Source organism: Suricata suricatta, chromosome 10 (assembly GCF_006229205.1).
Source record: "Suricata suricatta isolate VVHF042 chromosome 10, meerkat_22Aug2017_6uvM2_HiC, whole genome shotgun sequence".
Taxonomy (NCBI): Eukaryota; Metazoa; Chordata; class Mammalia; order Carnivora; family Herpestidae; genus Suricata; species Suricata suricatta.
Window position 1 is genome coordinate 85,187,356 of NC_043709.1, and position 16,559 is coordinate 85,203,914.

The window sequence follows — 16,559 nt, forward strand, 5'->3', positions numbered from 1 at the left end:
AAAAGACCAATAAAAGGAAGCATGTTTGCCCATTCTCTCTCTTCATACCCTCTGCCTGCTGTCCTCCCACTCTTCCTGTGGGCAGACCCATCTTCCCATCAGGAAAGCGATGGGCAGGAGTGCACAGAGGAACAGGGTGACCAGGGAAACCTGCAGGGCAATTCAGTCCCACCTAGGGGAAGCCCCGCTCACCACAGCAAGCCCCTCCTCTTCCTGAGTAGCCTACTGGGGAGAGGCCAGGCCACCTATTGACTCCATCATGGCCCAGATCTGAAAAGGGACCTTTGGCAGCCTTGGGGCATTGGGAAGGCCTGATTACCTGGTCATCCTAAAGCCACTCTGTCTCAGGAGAGGACAGGGGAAAGTGGTGACTGTTCCCCATCAGGTCACACCACCACCTTCATCTCCTCTGCTACTAGCCCAGTTTGTGGAAAGAAAGAAACTTGCAGTGCCTCTGGGTCTTTTCTCCCCCCAAATCGCTGATGTGTGAGAGTCATGCAGACGTGTGTGGGGACAGGATGCCCGCCTCCACATGGAAGCCAAAGATTCCCCCATAGTCTCACCTTGTTTGCCTGTCTGTTCCATGGGGGCCTCCCCTTGCCCAGCCACACTTTGCTGAACCCCAAAACTCCTGTGGGAGAGGATCTCCCTCTATGGGTACTGGGCCCAGGATTTCTGATTCAGAAAATGAGTTGCTTTGTCTACTCCTGGGAAGTTCTTCCTCTCCTCTCACTTGAATCTTGCTACTATAAGTAATCATACTGTTCTGAGAAATTGTGGATATATCTCCAACTTCTCCTTCTCCCCACTTCTTCAGGGTCTTCTTGGTTCTTACCTCCATTTTTTCAACCTGCTGTATCCTACCATTCTGCCCCATTGCAAGTCATTTCCACATCTCTCCCAAAACCTAGGTTCCAGATTTCAGCCTTCAGAAGAGGCCTCTGGTCTCTGAGATCAACCCAGGGGCTAAGTAGTCTGAGAATCTGCATGAGCTACAAGGGAAGGCAGTGGTTCCTGCGGTGAGAATGGCCCAAGAACATTTTGGAGCTCTGTGCACACAGTGAATGTGTAATAAGTGTGACATGGCCCATTGTGAAGCTGGGCTTAGTGAGGTGAGTGAGGGTAGAAGGGAAGGAATGGGGCTGGACTGGTCTGAAGTGTCTGCCCCCCCCCCCCATTCTCTTCCCTCTCTCTCTGGGCTGCTTGAAGAGAATATGCTCTAAGACATATGCCTGGGGTCCTCCCTAAGCTGAGGGGAGTGTCTTCCCCTCCATCCACCTCCATCCAGCCCAGCTCAAGGAAGCAGGACACCCACCCTCAGGAGCCCAGCCCCCACTCCACCAGTCACACACACCCTCTCTTCAGCCAGGGCACCCATATCTCTGACCCCTTACCTTGCATACCAGGCTGAATGCCCCCCTTCTGGCAGAAGCTCAGGTGACCTCTTTCAGGTACCTGGGTCCCTCCAGTCAAGCTACTAATCTTTAAGCATTAGCCAGCACCGTTAGCCTCATGACTGATTAAGTTTTCTTTGTATATCTACAGGTCATGTATTCTTTTCTAGAAGAGGGTACTGGCATTGGAAGTTGGAGAGGTAGAATGGTTCCTGTGCTGTGTCTGCCTTCATATCACGGGCAGGTCGTCCTGCCTCCTGCTTCCAGGAGCTTTGCTTCGGGTTTTCTAAAGATGTAAACAGAGACATTTAACTCTTCTTAACATCCTTGCTTCTGTCAAAGCTCATTGCTTTCCATTAAATCAGTTTCACAAATAACCAGTTGTGCTTTTTTTTTTTTTATTCTCAACTCTAGAGTCCTTCACTGGTATAATTTTCAATTCTCCTCCTTCTGGGATGGCACAAATAGACTCACATTTGGAAGCAAAGAAGTAAATAAATGTCTTCTCTTAATACCTTCCATGAAGGGCTCTAGGAGAGGGGAAGTGGTTATCTAAGTGGTGTGCGCACAACGGTGGCTGTGTATTAGGCTAGAATGTAAAAGACTGGAGGGGATTGCGTTGTGGCTGCTGTTTGCCTTTCTCTGCAAATCTCCTCTGGTAGCAGATTTATAGAGGCTCCCAGTAGCCCAGGGTCTTAGGCATGATATTCCCAGAATGAATACTCAATTAGGACCTCTTATGAGGTAATGAGAATAAATATCATGGTTTGGTATATATACCCACCTAGTAGGGCCAGGGATGGAAGGCAAGTAATTTTTTATAGCTTGTTGAACTCCTTCAGGATTTGTGTGTGTGTGTGTGTGTGTGTGTGTGCGCACACACTCCATACCTCAAAAGTCTACCAAATGTGGTCATCTTTATAGACCTACCGAGATTAATGCATCACAGTCTTTGGTGCTTATATCCACACAAATTTAATATAGTAAGCACACATACATAGCTCTCAATGAAATGCTTTATGAATATAGTTATTTAGTCTTCTGGCTCTCTAAGCGCCTGACTGCAGGGTGGGGCAGTGAAGGTGAATGAGTAAATGTGTGAGTATAAGCTTCCATGTGCTATGTGTGTTCTTAGGCCCCCTCATAAACCCAAGGTTCAAGCTACACAGCTTGCTCAGTTTGCTTTGAACACTGCTTTCTTTTCTTGTGCTTTTCCTTGTGCTGGTCTCTCTGCCTACAATCTCTCCCTGCTGCCCACATGTGCAAAACCCTATCCTTGGAGAGAGCCAAGTCAAATGCCATTCCTCTTCCAATTCTCTAATTTCACCAATCAACTCTCACCCATGTGCCGACACCCCATGATCATCCTCCCCTTTTAATTCCCAGGACACTTCATTTTTATATTACTTATGATACCACACTCTATTTTGTGTTACAACTATGGTTTGCCTCTTGTATTAGAATATAAGCAGCTTAAGGGCAGGGGTCATATTTCATCTCTTTTTCTTTTGTCTTTTTCCAGTTTTATTTTTTATTTGAAATATTAATTAACATGCAGTGTTGTTATAGAACTCTCAGGTGTAGAATATAATGATTCAAAAATTCTATACCTTTCTCAGTGTGCATCAAGATAAGCACACTCTTAATTCCTCTTATTTATTTCACCCATCCCTCCACTCACCTCCCCTCTGGAAACCACCAGTTGTTCCTGGTATTTAAGAGTCTGGTGTGGGGTTTTGCCTTTTTGTTTTTGTTGTTTTTGCTGTGTTTGCTTGTTTTAGTTCTTAAATCCTACATATGTTGAAAACATGGTATTTGTCTTTCTGGGACTAACTTATTTTACTTAGCATTGTACCCTCTATGTCTATTCTTTTTGTTACAATAGGATATTTTAATTATTTTTTATTACTCAGTAATATTTCAGTGTGTGTGTGTGTGTGCACGCGTGCGTGTGTGTGTGTGTATCACATTTTCTTTATCCATTAGTCTTTCAGTGGAAAGACTTTCAGTGGCTTGCTACCCGGTCCTGGCTATTGTAATTGTACTACAATACAGTAGAGGTGCATATATCTTTTCAAATTCATGTGACTAAAGCTTTTGCACAGCAAAGTAAACCATCAAAACAAAACAGCAACCTAACGAATGATAGAAGATATTTACAAAAATATATCTCAAAAGGGATTAATATATAAAATACATAAAGAACTTACTCAATTGTACACAAGGAAAACAACTAATCCAATTTTAAAATGGGCAGAGGACCAGAACAGATATTTTTCCAATGTCTATTGGAAGATATACAGATGGCCAATAGACACATGAAAAGATGCTCACCATTGGTAAGCATCAGGGAAAGGATGGTAAAACCACAATGAGATATTACTTTACACCTGTCAGAATAGATAAAATAAAAAAGACAAGAAATAGTAAGTGTTGTCAAGGATGTGGAGAAAAATCAAACTTCATACGCTGTGGGTGGAATGTAAATTGGTGCAGCCACTATGGAAAACAGTATGCTTATTCCTCAATAAATTCAAAATAGAACTGCCATATGATCAAATATTTCCCTTGCTATGTATTTATCTCAACAAAAATAATTTCTCTAGTTTCTTTTAATAATAATTTAAAATTTTTAATGTTTTATTTATTTTTGAGAGACAAAGAGACAGAGCATGAGCATGGGAAGGACAGAGAGAGAAGGAGATACAAAATCCGAAGCAGGCTCCAGGCTCTGAGCTGTCAGCACAGAGCCCGACATGGGGCTTGAACCCACAAACCATGAGATCATGACCTGAGTTGAAGTTGGCCACTTAACCGACTGAGCCACCCAGGCTCCCCATTTTAATAATAATTTCATGCATATTTATTTTTGAGAGAGAGGGGAGTGGGGGGGAAAGAGCAGGGGAGATAGAGAATCCCAAGCAGGCACACTGTCATCAAAGAGCCTGACATAGGGCTCAATCCCCAAAACTGTGAGATGATGACCTGAGCCAAAATCAAGTCAGAAGCTTAACTGACTGAACCACACAGGAGCCCCAGTGAAAATTGTTTTAAAGGCAGTGAGCAGCTACAGACAACTAAAAAGTAGAAAGTTAAAAAAGCAAACAAACAAAATCCTTCATTCCATAATAAGTACAGAGCCCTGTTAGTGTTCCCCAACATCAACATCCCATGGGAGACCTAAATTTCTGTATGCTCAAGAGTACTCTCTATTATTATGCAGAGGGACCAGACTACATTCAGGTGTGATGATATCAAACAATATTTACTGTCACTCCTGAGTTCAAGGTCTAGTTTTGGTCCTAACTTAAGAGGGGTTAGCAATCAGGCTGTGCTGGATCCCATAGCTGAAGTAGATAGCAAAGCCAATCAGCATCCAGACACCAAATCGGGCCCAGGTGGCAGCTGTCATCTGCATCATAAGGCAAACATTCACAAAGATGCTCAGTAGTGGGAGGAGGGGCAGAGCAGGGACCTTAAAGGGAAGAGAACTGGAGCTCTGTGGCTGTCTCCAGATGACCCCAGTGATCCCAGTGATGAGCAGGAGAAGCAACACAACCACTGAAATCCACACTGGGTCTCCAGAAAGCAAAACTGGCAACTGGGCCAGCACCAGGCAAAGAAGAATGATCAGCAGAACAAGCAGTGAGGAGCAAACATAGACAACCCGCCCAGAGAGTGGAGTGGGGGTGGGGCTGCCTGGAAGAAATAGTCCCTGTAGAGTCAGCTGTTCTGCTGCAGGTCCATTCTCCTCCTGCACTTCTGCTTCATTTCCCTCATTCTGCATCTCAGGCTGATATCGGAGGATGAGAACACTAAATGCCACCAGGGAGTAAGTAAGCAGGGTCACAATTGACCTAAAGTCCACAAGATCAGTGAGTCCATAAAAGAATGCCATGATTGCTGCGATAATGCCAAAGATCACAGTGGCCACAATTCGGGTGTATGTGCCAGTATGGATTTTAGAAAGGATAGGGAACAGGAGGCCATCCTTTGCCATCATATGTATTACCTGACGTATGGGGAACATAAAGCCCAAGAGGCTGGCAGAAAGACTACAGAGGAATCCAAAAGCTATAACATAGTAGGCAGGGGCCCAGCCAATATGGAGAAATGCCTCAGGCAAGGTGCTCCCACGTTGAAGCTTGTAGTAAGGCACCATAAGTGTAAGTGCTGAAGAGATACCAAAGTACATCAAAGAGCTGATGAACAGTGAAATCACAATGCCCATGGGAATGGAACGTTGGGGATTCTGGACTTCTTCAACTCTGGTAACAATGTTGTCAAAGCCAATAAGTGCATAGAAACAGGTAGCTGCTCCACGGAGAATCCCCTCAAAGCCAAAAGGTACAAATCCTCCAGAGCCCAGAGGGCCCAAGCTAGAGGTGCCATTGAGTTCAGCCATTATGTAGTCCTCTTCTGTGAGCCTCCAGTTGTGCAGATCCCCCTTAATGAAGCCAGAGATGATGACAAAACCAAGAACCAAAATTTTCAGCATTGCAAACACTTTGATAACCAGGAAAATCTCACTATTCCTGAAAGTCAGCAATCCAATGAATAACAACACAAGGCCCACAACAAAGAAGTCCAGATATTGTAAAAAAACATGAGGAACATGGGGTGAGATACTCTCACGCAGGGTTTGAAAGATCTCATTCCCAGGGAGGTTGTCAAAAACTAAGGTCCAGGCACAGACCACAATGGCTGTACCAGCAACATAGAACAGAATGAGGTTCCAGCCAGTGATGAAAGCCCAGAGTTCACCTACAGTGACATAGCTGTAGAGATATGCAGATCCAGAATAAGGAACACGGGCACCAAACTCTGCAAAGCACAGCCCAGCCAACACGGAAGATAATCCGGCCATCAAAAAGCAGATCATAGCAGATGGTCCTGCTTGATTGCTGGCCACCTCACCAGCCAGCACATACACACCTACACCCACTGTGTGGCCCAAACCCAGGGCCACTAAATCCAGAGTTCTCAGGTTTCTTGTAGGGGCAGTTTCAGCTATGTCTTGCTGTAGGTTACGTCTGCATATCAGCTTTTGTCCAAATCTGTAAAGTGTCTGACGTAGCATTGTTGTTGGAATTGAAGAGGATCCTAGGATCAGGACTGTAGCAAGTTCAGAAATCCAAGAGTCTCAGATCAGATTCCGTGAGGCTACTTAAGCCCAGTTGGGTTGGGGCTTCTGAGTTCTGTTGCTTAGGCTTCAAATCTGCTGCTTCATACTTCATCAGGTATGTGCTATCCTTCCACAATGCCTAGTAAATGATACATACTTAGTGAACAATGATGTTCAACCAATAACTGAAGTTCAGAAGTTTCATGTCACTTGTTGCAGCCCAAATATCACAGAAACTGATACCAAATGACATCATAGAAAAATCAGCCTTGCTTTCCCCCAGAAAAAGTGCAAAATACCTCCCCACATGCTTTTTCAAAAATGAACTACATGATATAATCCAATTGGGTTCATCTAGCATGTAGCTTAATGTACTAATTAAGCTGTAAGACACAAAGCAAGGTACAAATTTATTGTCCAATAATTTACACATGGGATATGGTTCCCACTGTTCTTCCTTCAAAATCCTTCCTTCCTTCATAGTTTGATCCATGCTGATTTTTCCAGCCTCATCCCTGACAAATTCCTGCTCCATCTGTGAAATTCTATATTAACCCTGTTCCTTTCCTTTAATGCCTTCTAGGCTCCTTCACATAGCTAACCCCTACTTTTCTTTCAGAAGTTGCTGTCTCAGGAAGCTTCCCATGATGCTTATGCTGCCCTTCCTATATGCTCTCATAGCACCAGGCTTACCCCATGTTCCATTTATCTTAAACAAGCAAAATGCCAGGTCAACTGCCTGTCTCCTGCATCTTACTGTGACTTAGGTATTTAATAAGTATTTGTTGAACAAATGTACAGAGAAGAGAAACCCAAAAGAGCACATAATCCAGAATTCCCATCCACTTGACTTTGAAATACATACTTTGTAACTAAGCAACCTTAATAAACCTGGCTCAGGTAAAACTATAAATTGTACTTTATTCCTTGCAGAAGACAATCAAAACAAAAAATGTGGAGAGAAAACCATCGGTGATGAAACCTTGACAGCACATCATTCATGGCAGGTATGAGCCACACATCGGTGATAATGAATGCTTGACTTTGAGGACCCTGTTTTAAAAATAAAAGGCAGCCAGGGGTTCTAGGCACCCAACCACCCATGCCCCATTAGAGATTACCTACTTCTTTGAAGGCATCACACTGAGGCCCTATAGATGGAATGTCCTAATACAGGTTCTCAGTTCAGGGGACACAGGGAGGTATAATGAAGACACTTGAGGACATTTTCAAGCTTCAGATCCTCTTCCTCTGGACACTCTTGTCCAACTAATTCTATACTTCCCATGACTGGTCTAAACCACCCAAGCTGACAAGAAACTGTCCTCAATTTCAACAAGAGATTTAAAAGCTTCCTTCAATGGAAGATGGCACAGTTTAGTAGTTTGGAGTAAAGCTCTGCAGAAGTAAATCTATGCTCAGCTTCAAACTGCAACTCAGTCTTACACTTGGTAACTCTGGGCAAATTAGTTCACCTCTCAGGGACTTAGTTTCCACAGCAGTCAAATGGGAGTAAAAGTAAATACTTCATAGAATACTTGTGAGGAGTAAGAGAAATGATGCCTATAAAGTACTTCGCTCAGTGCCTACCATACAATATGTACTTAAAATAATATAATCTACCTAATATTCAATGTTAAATTTTTATCTAAAGTTCCCAGACTTGAAAACCAATTACCCTCTCTAAATAACTAGCATCAAAATCATCCCTTGAAACTCAAGCCTGTTTCCTAACCATCATGAACCAAGGAAAATAGTTTTTCCCCCCCATGTAATTTGCTTTGAAATGCTAAGGGCTCTAATTAGACAGCCCCATACATTCTGGTGCTAACCTTTAGGGTGTTCTAGGCTTACTGAGTTAGACCAGGTATCAAAATATGCAGTACTCAAATATAATAATAATAACTAATAATATCTTGCCCTGTGGGTGCCTCATCTTATTTCTGAAGAGGTAGAGCTCAGTACTATATTGGGAAGAGCAATGAATATTATGTTAGCAGTTTTGATTTGAGTGCTGTCTCTTCTGCTTGACTAGGGTAATTTGCTTAAGCTTCAGTTTCCTCATCCACAAGAAAAATTAACTTTACTTCCCTTGCTAGATCAGCATGAACATTGGATGAGAAAATACAAATCATGACACTCCTGATGGCAGTGTAACCAAGGCTACCATCCTGAAGCACAGTCTTAGTGGAATTTAGAACACACACACTTTCCCACCCCACAATCCTTCTCTGAGGTAAACAGTCCATGGAAACTCTCCTGAATTTATAAAGAGGCTCTAATGGGATGTTCATCACAGGACTGCTTGTGGTGGCAAGAAGTTGGAGCTATGCCAGTATCTGTTACTAGTGGAATGTATAAGTAAAATGTGCCATATGAACACAATGAAATACCACATAGCAGTCAGTAATAATAAAGTATATTTATAAGCTGAAACATGGGTAAGTCTCAGAAACACTGTTAGGTAGCATAATTAAAGCATGTGAAGTGCATAGCACAATCCCATTTATATACATTTAAAAACAGCCCCAAAATGTTGTATATTTGCCAAGGATACACACACACACACACACACACACACACACACACACACACATATATATCTGTTTAAAATATTGCAACATTCCTCTTCTCACAGTCTCCCACTCGTCTCCATTTCCATTCAGATTAGAAGCCAAAGTCTGCATTTACAATGGACTACAAAGTCCAACAATATTTGTCACTGATGTAGGTACCTCTCAGCTTCTGCTTCTCTCTCTTTCCAGTTATTTTTCTCTAGACACTGGCCTCTAACCATTCTGATCTCCTAACATACCAGATAAGACCTTACACCAGGGCTTTTGAATTGGCTGTCCCTTATAACTGTGCCATTTGAGACCCAGATTTCCACATGGATGCTCCCTTACTGCATTTCATGAAATAGCATGTGTATACCACAGCTTTAATCAATCACCCCATTAAAAATTCAACCCCTCCAGTTACCCACAACATATCTTATTTCCCTGCCCCTCCCCTCCTCCAGCATTTATAGTGTGTATGTTTTACTTATTTGCTCATGATTTGTCTCACTCTAAGAGAATGTAAGCCACATGAAACACAGCTTTTTTTTTCCTTCTGGCTGTATTCCCTGCATCTACAACTATACCTGAAACAGTCAATACTGTGTATTTGTTGAGTGAATGAATGGATCTAAATACACATGTAGAACATGGACTAGAACAGCATTTGTTAAATACACTAAAGCAAGTGCCTCCTCTGAGGAAGGGAAATGATAATAGAGATCAGGATGAAAGGGGAAGATTACACGCATTCATACAGGACATTACAGAAAGCAATGGCACAAATAGCCCATGACTGAGGAAGGGTGGACTCTACTCTGTGCACTTCAGGTTCAACAAAGGAATTGCATGAGGTGATGTCATGAGAGGACCTGGTTCAGAGCCTGATAAATGGCAAGCCCTCATCAGACTTACAATGAAGGAGGACCAGAATCTGTAATCATCAGATACAGATAATACAGAGAAGGAATGCCTGCTAGAAAGAGGATGGAGAAGAAGGGTAGATGGAATACCCCTCATACCAGTTCCCTCTGAACCCATTTCCCTTTTCCAGATTCCTCTTTCTCCTTCAGCTCCTTCAACTGTCTATAGAGGCTCGTTACTGAGAGCACTAAGGATGCTTGTACCACATTTCTCTCTCCGGGGAACCGTCCACTGACACCTATCTTACAACAAAGATGCAACAGTGGTTCTTAACATTTGTTGAATCACAGAGCCTTCTGAGGTTAGTCACCTCAAAATAATGTTCTACAGTCTCCTGAAGTCCATCCATGGACCGTGAGTCAGAATCCCAGAGGAGGACCATCTGAATGGCAGGGTGGGTGAGGGTCTTGATAATTTCCATTTCCCTCAACTGTGTTGTGCAGGGTGGTCTTCGTACTCTTCCCACTTTTACTGAAGATGAGGGAAAGTGGGCTACAGACAAAGTATGAAGATACCACAAAATCAACCCAAAGGACAAAACATCTGGGTATTAAATAATTATATTTTATGACTCCAACAGAGGCAGGCAGAACAAACAGATGAACAAGCAAATGTATAGAAGAGAAACCAAATCCATGACTGGGAATCCTGAGAGAGCCTACCACAAATCTAGTTTATAACAACACAGAAAAACATCATCCTAAATGCCATGTTCAAAAATGCCCTTTCTCTGTGAAATAATCTGTGCTTATTTTAATCGTTTATATTTAGTCCAGACTCTCTCAGCCAGTTCACAGAGCACCTCCCCCCCGCCCCCACCTAATTTTCTCCCTCTCCTCAGGCCTCCTTCCTAACTCAGCTTCTCACATCCTGACTTACCCTTCCTGGGATAGGCCTCTGACCTGAGTAAGGGCCTACCCTTCCAGGAATACCCTCCTCAGTCTTTTATGTTCAGTTTTGACTTTCTAGCTCTTCCCAACCCTATTTTACAACCTTTCCACCCACATTTAAGCTTTCCTGACTGGTACCTTTCTCCAAACCTTCTTCCCCTTTCTGCCAGCACTTATTGCCCATCTTGATACTCAGCTGAAACTAATTTTCCCTTTCTGTTAGCTGCTATCCTGGGTTTGTCATTTAAATTCCTTTAATTCTAAAAGATTCCATAAGTAAGAGCCAAGATCCATATGTTTCCTCCTTTTGAATTTCATACTCTCACCTCCAATTCTCACTATTCAGGGCAAGGATCTGCTCATAATTGTACCAAGCGACAAAAGAGGCATTTAGGACAGAGAAAATGAGTATATAGATGTGTTGATTGACTATTATATCTTAAGATTCCAAGAAGTAGGATTTGGGGGGGTGGGGGGGAAGAGAGAAGAATCCTCCTCATTATTCTTCCCTGAATGTCCTTTATAAACAAACTTGCCATTACACTTGGTTGGAACTGAATCCCACCCAGAATGTTCGAGCCCCAAATCAGGAACTTTAGATCAGAGGAATGGGTGGGAAGACAGAACTCTTTTGGCTTTGATTTACCACCAAAAGTATCAACAGCAAAAATGCCTGGAGGAAAACCACAACCATGGCTATTGCTAGCACAGTTTTAAAAACTCCATATCCTTACTGTCATTATGTGGAATGAACACAAATTGATAAACCAGGGCCCTAGACTTCAAATCTAGAATCATTGGCAAACATAAACAGGGGCAGAAGGCAGAGAAAAATGGTATCTGGCAAATAGGAGTAGTAGGTATTTGTGCAAGATTTAGGGAAATATTGAGGGGCACCAAATAAACGCAGCTTTTATTGAGCTACAAGTAATGCACATATGCTATTTAATTTAATCCCCATCATAACCCAATGAAATTATTATTATTATTCCACTTTACAGAGTGAGAGGTTGGATAACAGTCCCAGGCTCATATAACCAGTATGTAGAAGATCTTGAATTTCAGTTTGGTTCTTTGTTGCTTCAAAGACCATAGTCTTTCTCCTTCAGCATCCTACCTCCAGAAAGAGTCAAGACTCTAGGACATGGCTAGTAAAGGAGTACTTGAGCCAGTTCTTATCTTTGTGCCCAGGTCACCCTATGCTGATGTATACACTTTATTCCCAAGTGGATAGTGATGGGTCAGAAGCACTGGGATCATTAAATCTAAGAGATCTATCTAAATCATGTCCTGCTAAAATCCAAACCTAATATAGGGTAAAAATACCTCCAGGCCATCCTTGTAGATGCCAGGAAAGATTCTGAAGCATTCCTGTACCTAATTCAGTAGTTTCTCAGAAATGATTTTATAACTAATTGTAATTCCTGCCCACAACTTTAGCCTATTTCCTTTTGCTTGGTTTTTAGTGGAAATACAGGTAATATATCTCTAGAGGCTAAATATAAGTCACCCTCCTGAGACTTCTTCCATCATCCTATTTTTTGATTGTTCTATTCCAAATATTTTCTAGTCACAGCCTCATTCTTAAGAAGAAAGAAACAACCTTCAGTGAAATTAGGAAGTGCTAGAGAAGAAAATGAAACCTTGATTCTCATTGTGTAAAGTAACACAGAGGTGGATATGAACATTTTCTAAAATGGGAGCCCAATGGTAAAAAAAAAAAAAAAAAAAAAAAAAAGTTGCAATTTCCCTGACAAACTAACACCACCAGGCTTTGTCTTCCCAAACCTCAGCTATCATCGGTGGCTTCCAGATACAGCCAGCATACACCACTGGGAAACATCTGTCAGAAAGGATAGTCCCACATGGGACAATGGAGGGTAGGAAGACAGATGGTTCCAGTTTAAAGAATATGGTGTAACAAAACATCTTTTTAAGCTTTCTAATTCACTTGGCCATTTACTCCCAGATTTGTCTGCCTATCAGAAGCAGAATGGTAATATTTGTCAGACAATGGCAATCTCCTCTTTATCCTTAAGCCAGAAGAACCAGTACTAGAAAAATGTCAGTTTGCCAGTAACTCCAAAATGTGATTAACTTGATTCCAGACCTAAGTTGTAAGGATGATGCTGGAAAAAAGAACTTCAGCTATGTCAGATTGATAATTCTGACTTGGTTATTGTTGACAACCAGAGACATAACCTAATATAATATAAAAATGGGCATTAGTGTTCCCTAATGTGGCCCATGTCTGTGACCAGCTCTGAGCTCACAATACCTAGAGCAATGTTGGACATGAGCATAAAGACCTCAGACATTGGTACAGACTCTTTGTCTATTTTTGATCTTCTCATTATTTTATAAAGTTATTATGGATGTGAGATAAGGAATAATGGGTACTATGTACATGTTATTATGTAGTAAGATCAAGAGAGAAGATAAAGGATTATCTTTCTATTTTAGTTTCAGAAGGAGGAAAAACCCAAGTATGTCCAGAAATGGGGAAATGACAGAACAGCCTCTAAGGATCCTAAGTATAATCATGGATATTAAATAAAAATTAGTAATGAATCTAAGATTTTTAACTGAAATTATTGGTTTCATATATTTGGGGATCACAAACCTAGTCCTCAATTCAATTCAGCGGACAGGAAATCACTTGGACTCTTAGCACTTTGTCTACACTAGACTTCTATCTAGTAGGTTCTTACAGTTTGCAAATACTGCATATCTAGGGTCAACCTCCTGCCATACTCCCTGGTCCACCCTCCCGGTGCATAAATTTAGTAACTCTAAGCATGAGATCCTCTTAGCACTCACTCAGATTCACCCAGCAGCCATCAGAGTGCTGCCCTTAAAGTAGGATGAAGCCCTAAATCACATTCTTCCTGATCACTACATATACCAGATACTTGAAGTGTGAGGGAAAAAGACATTTTCCTCAAGTCTTAAAAGGACACACACACACACACACACACACACACACACACACACACACTTCCAACCAGACCTCCAGTTTTCTGTTCTCTATTAAATCCAAAGTTATAAGATTATGTTTCCAAATCTTTCTTTTCACTGTTGTTCTCTATTTACTCCTACTATTAACCTTTTCTCTGGTTCTGGCTTGAATAGGACAAATAATTCCTCACACATTTACATCTTGCTGGCATTAACATAGCTTTCACACAGACTGTCCTCTGCCTAGAACACATTATTTCCAAATTTTCTTTAATATGACACTCCTTCACAGAGCTTCTCTGGGCACACCTACAGAAAGATATCTGATCTCTCCAGTATGCTTTCCTTGTCCCTGCTGTCCCCTCATCCCTTCATTAATGTCCGGTGGCATAACTCACTGACCTAGAACTTTGCACAAGGAGAACACCCAGTTAGGGTAGTGGTTTGGTGGTTCCCACGAGCAGAGCTTTTGGCTGATGATGCTTACAGCTTTCCTTTCCTTCCCCAGCTTAAGCCTGAGGTGCAAAGAGTTAATGGATGACAACCAAGAAGTACCATAGGATCTACAACGCAGTTTGGCGATGGCAGAGATCTGACACAAGAACTAAGGTCCAAGTCTTTCATCACAACAAAGTAAAAGTACAAAGGCAGCTGCGATAAAGTACAAAATCTGTCATGTTTATAATTTTCTCCAGTGTCATCACCTTGATGTGTGACAACTAAACAGACAACACAGAGTTTTAGTATTTTCACTGCTTTACATTATTTAGAAAATGATTCCCCCAATGCTTTGTTTTAGGCAACATGACACAACACTCAAACTGCAGTAACTAAGGTTGGCTTTCAGAAGGGGGGAATGGGACAATAGTCAAATGATTGAACGGTTTGTAGAATAATGTTTCACATGTTTCAGAAGGATAGGGAAGTATCCATAAAATACCCTTGTAAGCTCCCAGAAAAAAGAATTTTCTGAATTTGCTACCATTTTTCCTGTATACTGTCTATAAATAACTACATAGATTGTTACCAACATTGGGTTGGATCTAAAGTGAGAAATTAGATTGTCCCTCAACATCAGATTTCAACTAAATGTAAATGTTAACAAAGAAAAATTCCAAATTAGAAAATTCAGGCACCACACTGATTGTTTGTGCAAGAAAACTCAAGGAAAAGCAACATCTTTCTTTTCCTAAATTATCAACACGATCACAATTATCCCCAAACCATCACACACTCAGTTACACACGCTGTAAGATAATGGTGGCAAATAGAGAATTCTTCTCTTTGGGAATTTAGAATTAAGAGAATTTTATGAACACTTCTCCACTTGCCAAAATAAGTAAAAGATACATAAATTATGAAGTAGGAAGGGTATTCCTAATCATAAATGAGAAGCCACAGCAAAAGCATGTCAAGGTTCCAGATAGCTTTGTAGCTGGTGAAGGTAAGAGTAGTAAGAACCTCACTTTGCAGTGTTGGCAAGACTAGAGAATATTTTCTGTGCACCCTGTGTCATTCTGGGAAGGTCACATGGAACAGCGGGGAATTATCCCATATTGGCATTATGTATAACTGGTTCCCAGGAAAACATTATTTCAAGCTACATCTTCTGCTTGGGCCACAATCTAATAAATAGAGCCTCTTTTAGGCCTTCCTTTCATGCCTCCCACCAAAAACACAAAACAAACTCCATAATTACATGAACCAGGAAATCCAGTTTGTCCAACTAGATAGATTCAGTTAAATAATTGCTACAGATATTAATACATATCTAGATATTAGGATATGATAATGATAATATGAATGATAATAATTCCCAGTCTTGGTGCAGAAAAGGAAAAGACAGAGAAACCATTGCAGTAGTGATAAAAGTGTACTTCTCCCCTAAGGAAAGAGAGTATATGTCAGATAGCTTCCTTGAAAGGTTGGAAAGAAAGCTGATGTAACTAAATTCAGCACATACTAAAGGAAATAAATATCCACACTTATTCCCAGGAGTCTTCTGAGAACAATCTCACCAAATGGATCATTTACCAGACATCCTCTCACCTGTGATCTTAGTTTGCAGTATATATCGTTTGCAAGTTACTGGGAAGAAGCCTTCATTTCCCTTTCTAAAATAAAAACTCCTTAGGGTAGAATTGGCTTCATCTTTTCTCAAAGAGGCTGGAAATTCTAATTCTTCAGGTGAATATTACTAGGTGCAACTGAGTCTTAAAGATGAAAGCATGGCAGTCCCCAAACTATTCATTAGACCAAGAAAAGACACATCGACCTCCTCCAACTCACCTACCTCCCCTACCACCCCAGCCTACACCTCTCAGATCCCATTCCAGTCTGGCAGAGGCTGAATTCCAAGTCACTGAAAACCCATCCTGATGCAAACTAACATGGTCCACACCAGCTGTACATATACCATATCCATCCAGCCAATTATAGACCAAAATTTATGTAGATGTAGACCAGAACATGTCTGCTCTGCTTCCTTCTTACAATACCAAGAAGTACCTGCTACATGCACATACTTTACTAGTATCATTGCACCATTATTTGGGTAAAAAAGCAGATAGCCAGAGCTTTCTCTAGAGGCTGTATAGACTCCACATTATGCAGTATCATTCTGAGATAGTTGTGAGCAGGGTGGCTTTCCTTGGTCCCTTTTGGATAACTCCAGAGAAGACAGAGTTAAATACAACATTCCTAATTCATG

The 16,559-nt window shown here is 41.5% G+C and overlaps 1 protein-coding gene and 2 long non-coding RNA genes across 6 annotated transcripts; 2 read left to right on the forward strand and 1 right to left on the reverse strand.

Moving 5' to 3' along the window:
- Nucleotides 1-915: 915 nt before the first annotated feature.
- Nucleotides 916-1,771, forward strand: LOC115304551. The gene is made up of 2 exons (XR_003914494.1): nt 916-1,112; nt 1,546-1,771. It is a non-coding gene; the product is annotated as an uncharacterized LOC115304551 (long non-coding RNA).
- On the reverse strand, nt 1,551-6,584 carry LOC115304549 (cationic amino acid transporter 3-like). The gene is made up of 2 exons (XM_029954770.1): nt 5,407-6,584; nt 1,551-1,680 (listed from the first exon to the last, which is right to left on the reverse strand). The coding sequence occupies exons 1-2, from the start codon at nt 6,472-6,474 to the stop codon at nt 1,624-1,626; spliced, it is 1,125 nt and encodes a 374-aa protein (XP_029810630.1). The 5' UTR covers nt 6,475-6,584; the 3' UTR covers nt 1,551-1,623.
- Nucleotides 5,680-14,586, forward strand: LOC115304550. 4 transcript variants are annotated; one of them, XR_003914491.1, is made up of 4 exons: nt 5,680-5,741; nt 7,453-7,526; nt 10,151-10,395; nt 14,358-14,586. It is a non-coding gene; the product is annotated as an uncharacterized LOC115304550 (long non-coding RNA). The 4 variants fall into 4 exon arrangements; XR_003914490.1 differs by lacking the exon at nt 5,680-5,741 and adding an exon at nt 6,561-6,634; XR_003914493.1 differs by lacking the exon at nt 10,151-10,395.
- The last annotated feature ends 1,973 nt before the right edge of the window (nt 14,587-16,559 follow it).

Excerpts from the sequence above, each read along its gene's own strand:
- LOC115304549 (XM_029954770.1), bottom strand. The coding sequence starts at position 6,474 with ATGCTACGTCAGACACTTTACAGATTTGGACAAAAGCTGATATGCAGA. Across the intron at positions 1,681-5,406 it reads TTATGTTCCCCATACGTCAG|AAAACCCGAAGCAAAGCTCC; the intron begins GTAATACATATG and ends TTACATCTTTAG.